At 39.3% G+C, this 6,049-nt stretch overlaps 1 protein-coding gene across 2 annotated transcripts; it reads right to left on the bottom strand.

The window, feature by feature from the left end:
- Positions 1-667: 667 nt before the first annotated feature.
- On the bottom strand, positions 668-5,019 carry LOC146470358 (BTB/POZ domain-containing protein 6-like). 2 transcript variants are annotated; one of them, XR_014867091.1, is made up of 2 exons: positions 1,351-5,019; positions 668-965 (listed from the first exon to the last, which is right to left on the bottom strand). XR_014867091.1 is itself a non-coding variant. In XM_085122465.1 (1 exon), exon 1 carries the CDS (start codon positions 5,017-5,019, stop codon positions 3,649-3,651), a length of 1,371 nt encoding a protein of 456 aa, XP_084978591.1. In that variant the 3' UTR covers positions 668-3,648. The 2 variants fall into 2 exon arrangements, 1 of the variants encoding a protein (XP_084978591.1); XM_085122465.1 differs by having other exon boundaries at positions 668-5,019.
- Between the last annotated feature and the right edge of the window lie 1,030 nt (positions 5,020-6,049).

The following is a 6,049-nucleotide window of genomic DNA, read 5'->3' as shown; positions in this document are numbered from 1 at the left end:
GGGGTTTCAGAATTCAAACAAATTCCTAGCCCTTCGGAGCCTAATTTTCTTTGTCAGAATGTTGGGGGTACGTCCTTTCCTTTATATCTGTCACACTGTAGGATTTTTACATTCACGGACCGTGCCTGTCGCACACCCCTCGGTAAGCTTGGTCGCAGGTTATCTCGTGTATGTTTCGAAAAACAACTCGCTAAACCAATCCGTACCTAAATCTCCCAAATGGGAAGCCTTTTTTGTTGTACGTTATAAGAGCTCTTATAATTTAACGCTGAGGTTCGCTTTGTTTGAGTCACAAAGACGACAAAACACGACTGAGGTTAGTTTACGTTTATCTCTAGAAGGGGGGAAAATGCGCGCTCGAGAGAGAAGCGCGGGTGGTTCGAAAAGACACGAGAGATGACTGGGGACGAGTCAGCTTCCAAGAGGTGCTGTTTATAAGCCATGGTACAAATGTAATGTCTTTACTCACGGAGCACTGAGGAGCCCTGGAAGCTCGCTTCAAAGGTGTTCATGTGTCTTCTCGGCTTTTGCCAGAAAGGATATAGATTTTTGCCATTTTAAGAACTGTGCCAAAGACCGGGTATAAAAAGTCATTCATTTTGGAGCTGCACAGCTAAAACTCAGGGTAGCTCACTCAGGATAAATAAATAGATTTCAAGGCTGGTACTACAGCAAAAGGGAAATTTTAATCACGCCAATATTTTAACAAGCAGGTTTGTCCATCGCCAAGTTCCCTGTAACAGCAGACTGGATTGGCTAGCACAAGCTTAATCAGGTCTTTTTTATGCCTTTCTAAATACTACCCTCATACCTGGAGTAGATACCTGGGAAACATCAAAACTGGCAAGAGAAACTATCGGGGAAAAAAAGTCAAGCAGAAATATTCTTCACAAAAATTTTTCTCACTCGTTTTGGCTTTCCTTCAACCCAGCTATCTCTCGCTGGGTCTCCAAACATGAATACAACTCCTTTAAAAAAAAAAACTCCTTTAGAAAAACTCATACAAAGTGTGTCTGCTTTTCCGAAACAAATTACGTTATTTACTGTCAGAACAACAAATGAACTAATTTTCTTTTATGCTGACCTCGTAACATAAGTTAACATTTTACAATTAATAAGTTCTTCCTTCCTTTTGCTTTTTCATTTTTTTTTTCTTTTTTGCCTGCTATCTAGAACCTAAATTAGCCAGGGAGCTAACAAGATAACCAAATGGTTCATTTAGCTTCCTTGCTTGCACATTATTTTAACTAACAATTAATTTAATTCTATGTATTACACTACAAGATTGTAACAATCAACTATGTACATTGGAAAAAAAGCACAAATAAAGATTATTATCAAGATTATTACATATCAGAACAATTTTAATCATTAAACATCAATTTATTTCAAGCTGGAGACCAAACATTTTAACATTTCTAGCCAGCAAGACCTTCAGATAATGAGCATGAGGGTGAGTACATTAGTGCACGCCAGTAAAACTTTTACATGTAGATTTTAAATAAGTCATGCACTTCCCTTGTCCTCTCAACTCTCTTTCGCAGAAGCCTTAAGAAAAGATTGTCATGCAATTTGATGATGTAAAGCATGTCGTATTGGCTCTATTTATGTTCATATCCAGATCAGGCTCCGGTTGTTCGAAAGCCGATTAACGCTAATCCACGATTAAAAGTTAACTGAGGTTTTCTTCTGGCTCGTTAAGGAAGGTTTTTAAGGCTAATTTTAAGCTAATGGCAAAGAAACGTTTAAGGCAAAACTGAGGGACAAATATCTTTTGGAAGAATTCACATGGGTTAGTAAATAAACTTGAATCACAGTTCACGTTAACCCAGGATTAGCTTAATCGTGCTTTAAACAACTGGGCCCAGAAGGTTCTTATAATTATTAATAAATTAATAAACTACTCTCATTTATAATAACCATGAAATTCTTAATTAGCTTTTAAATTAGATAACTACTGGTAAATTATATGAAACAATAATTATATTACACATTTCTTAAACTATATTAGCTAATACTGTAGATGTATGCTTAACAAACTAACCAACACATGATATACCAAAGCACGATGAATGGATTACTTTCTTTACAGTGAGTAAGGGTGTTGCATAAAGACACATTCAAACAAATAAGGTATTAAACCTGAAACAAATTTCTCAATGCACAATAGACAAAATAAATACAATGCCAAAAAATAATAATTTGCCTTTAAATATGATCACAAGTGTTGTCAGTGTTAATAATGACACACTTGGTTATTTTCAACTAAACTACTGAAGCTCCAATCGTCAGGGACGCTCAGCAAAGTGTTATATAGGGAAGATCCGCCATTCATCCTTTCACATAACAACTTTTACCACAATGGGGCATCTTTCACATACAAAAAACCAAAAAAAGGACCTGAGTTGTATGTCTGACATTGCTTGTGTATAGGTCAATAACTAGACACATTCTATACGATCTACTGATGTTCCACAATTTACTTGACACTGATGATGACTTCGGTTGAGGTTTCCGTAATGTCAATGTCACCTCAAACAGTATCTTCTCAGGACTACATGTACACTCCCACGTATGATCATAATCTACATACTTATTATTATTATTATTAGTAGTAGTACAGTCGAACCCCCCATAAGTGACCACCCATAATGTCAAGGATATGTGGTTGCTTACGGGAGGTGGTTGCTTACCAGGTCAGACCACAGGGGGTCTAACTTTCGGGTAATTTACATATGGTGATTGCGGAGACCTAACCTCTTTGCCAGTGCTTATCGAAACCCATAGTAATAACTTTTCTTAACTACAAGTATATTAAGACTGGTCCAAAATTATTTTAGGCAAAAAATCTTACTTAATTACTTAATCCAGCGACTGAGGCAATTGTTGTGAAAGAAACTTGACTCCTTTATTACTCTAGGTGGCGCTGTCTAACTTTTTAAGTGAACGGAACATAAGCAAAAAGATAAGAGTTTTTTTTCCTAAAAGGGATACAATATGATTAAAGTTTATTTCAATGTGAAGTATAGTGCAAGTGTATTTTATCAATTGTTTTTCATGCTAAGTTATATCGGGAAACAATTCCGGTAGTTCCGACTGTGAGATTTACGGCGTCCGCTGTAATGATGTGGCCAATACGTTACAGCAACACATTTTTCAATTTCTGCCCATGAGGGATACAGCAGATTGTGTGTCAAGTGGTCGCCTACGGGAGGTTCAAAACAATTGAAAATTTTAAACAATCATCTCTTAAAGTGGTTGCTTACGAGAGGTGGTCGCTTACGAGAGGTGGTCGCCTACGAGAGGTTCCATCTATAGTGATTTGACTTGAAAACTTTTGGTATTTTGGAAAAGTGGTCGCAAATGAGAGGTGGTCGCTTACGAGAGGTGGTGGCAAAGGGAGGTTTGACTGTATTACTATTATTATTATTATCACATCATTACTATTAAGAAATATTAATATGGGAGCTTAAGAGTTAAACAATCCATTAACCTGCAATGCAGGCTTTTTCAGTTGGCGTGCAAGAGCCAGAATCTGCTTTTTAACATCCAAGATGGCAGTTAAAGGGCTCGACCAAAATAATATGCCTAGATTGCAAGCTAACAATACATAAGCAACAAGAATTCACACCTTTCAGTGCCTGAACACTATGTGTTCCATGGAGTATAAAACAAGACCTCAGAAAAGTGAGATCCATAGTACAAGTTCTCAAATGTAAACTTGGTCTTCTCAAACACAACATCCTTTTGTGGTGTGTTTTTATTTGACGTCACACTTTGGCTGAACCAAATCACGCAGCGTAAGGAGTATCGCACTCCACTCTTAACAAGTACGGCAGTTTTGAACTTAATATCAATCCCATCACCATTATAAGTTCCACAGTTGTCAGGCAAGTACTCTCCTTCCGTAAAACCAAGCACTTTTTCTTGAGGAGTTTCTTCTTTAATCCAAAGCTGAACCTTGTCTCGTCGACTTTCCACATCCGAGAGGCCAAAGGTGCGAGTAAAGACCCGTCCACCTGCTATGTAAACAGGAGACTCTGAAGTCACTGTAAATGACAGCGTCTCTTCACGTCGTCCAGTACCAGTACTGGGTGGTCTATACCAGTGATGCGGCAAGGGTGCCTCTGTGTAGCGGCAACAGCGCCTCATGGGCCTCCCACTACGTGGAACACAAGGGAACGCAACATCAAGCTTTGAATTTGGGGAAGTAAAATGTAGGAATATATTCAGAGCCTCCCTGTCAGTTAGAATATCCTGCGGTACAACCTTCTCTGCAAACTGCTTTTGGGTCATGACTGGAAAGCGCATGTTAAAGAGAGCATCACCCAGGATGGTCCTTAAATTCGCCCCTGAGGCTTCCAAGCCTTCGCTTTTACACTGCCTGCCAGCCCAGCGCATACAATACTCGAACAATTCCGACTCCTCGATTCGCAAAGTCTCCCTCCGCAGTAAAGACTTGATGGCGGCAAGATCGAGCTCCAGAAAACCCGGCGATTCTAGGCACTGTTTAGTGTTAAGATCAACAATGAACCAGCACCTCTTTTCAAGCTCTTCCTCCCTAAACTGACGAGCTTGGGTCAACGTCTCGAACACATTGTTAGGATCGATCCTCTCCTCCAAAAACTGGCCGCATCGACGCATCAGAGACAAAACTAAGTACTTCTTGGCCAAGTACATTACACCCAACACTGAATTGGCGGTGATCTGTAATTCGTCGTAGTAAATGAAACGGAGAAATTCGGTCAGGCACTCCGAATTACAGTCGGGTAATTCGATTTGCTTTCCTTGTTCGGCTACACCGCCATGAAACATAGCAAAGAAAACGGGACTACTTATCGCTAGGACGTACTTGTGCGCAGGCAGGGAGACTTTGGCGCCGTGATCTTTAGAGGAATCTTCTACAAGGAAGCTAACATCGCTTATCATAGGATTCAAAAACATGTACTTATTGCGCTCTCGTACCGTCTCCCTCGTCGACTGCCAATCGTCGGTTTGAATCTCACTTGAAAGATCCATAATATCAATAAGTAATTGCTTTGAAAAGGGAAAAAAGTTGTTGCATAACGTGGCAACGTTTGCTTTAGCCCCGAGTTTACTCAAAGTACCTCCCGTGACGTGTCAGATCAGGGTGAACTCTGGGGGCAAGGAAATGTCACGCACTCCACTTCCGGTTGATTTCAACTTCCGGAAATGGATACCTTCATTAAAACAGGGAAATGATTACGAATTTGGGCAGTTTTTTGGAGAGCAAAGTAATAAAACCTGAATTCACCATTACCGAGAAAAAAAAAAAAAAAACGTTCGCCACCCAATCATGAGATTTCTGTCTCATAATATCACCTGTTTTTTGTCATCTTCAAAACATTTGTCCAAGCAATTAAATCCCTCAAAATTGAAAAATATATACCTTTTAATTAATACACCAACAATGTAAAATGCAGTTTTTATGTACACACTGGTTTCTACGTTCCACACAGCTCTTAAATAACTTAAATTGTTTTGTTGTATCACCTGTTTTGATTCTTGTTTTAATTTGTGGGTACTTTTTTCAGAGGGTCGTACAGGGGTATTTTCATGATGCGTGATTAGCTGATTTTGTTTCCCGTGAAACGTGAATGTACTTAATTATTCTTCGTAATCCGTGACCTGAAGGTTTTGCGTGACCCGTGAAGAGCTTGAAAACGAAATTTTGATTTCTGTGATCCGTGATTTGCTATTTTTTCTGTTCGTGAACCGTGCAAGAGACCCCCCCTGTACGACCCTCTTTTCAGTAGCCCTGCAGCTAAATCTGAGCTCCATTATATTTTCACTGGACCCTGATAACCTGCAGCGGCATTGTTTTAATGTCTAGTCCTGAGTATTGTTCTGTTGTTCATTCTTCTGTTCACTCAACCAGTATTATGTGAGACATTGCAAATGGTGTAAGTTGCCCCGCTTTTTTGCAGCTCCTAAACACCGTGTAAGAATTTGCTTCACTAGCCAGAGAAAATTGAAATATGGAAAGACCAAGAATACAAAGTGTCTGCTGTAAAACAAATATAATTTC

Source organism: Pavona decussata, unplaced genomic scaffold (genome assembly GCF_977016875.1).
Source record: "Pavona decussata unplaced genomic scaffold, jaPavDecu1.1 SCAFFOLD_114, whole genome shotgun sequence".
Taxonomy (NCBI): domain Eukaryota; kingdom Metazoa; phylum Cnidaria; class Anthozoa; order Scleractinia; family Agariciidae; genus Pavona; species Pavona decussata.
This window is presented reverse-complemented; position numbering and strand designations above follow the sequence as displayed.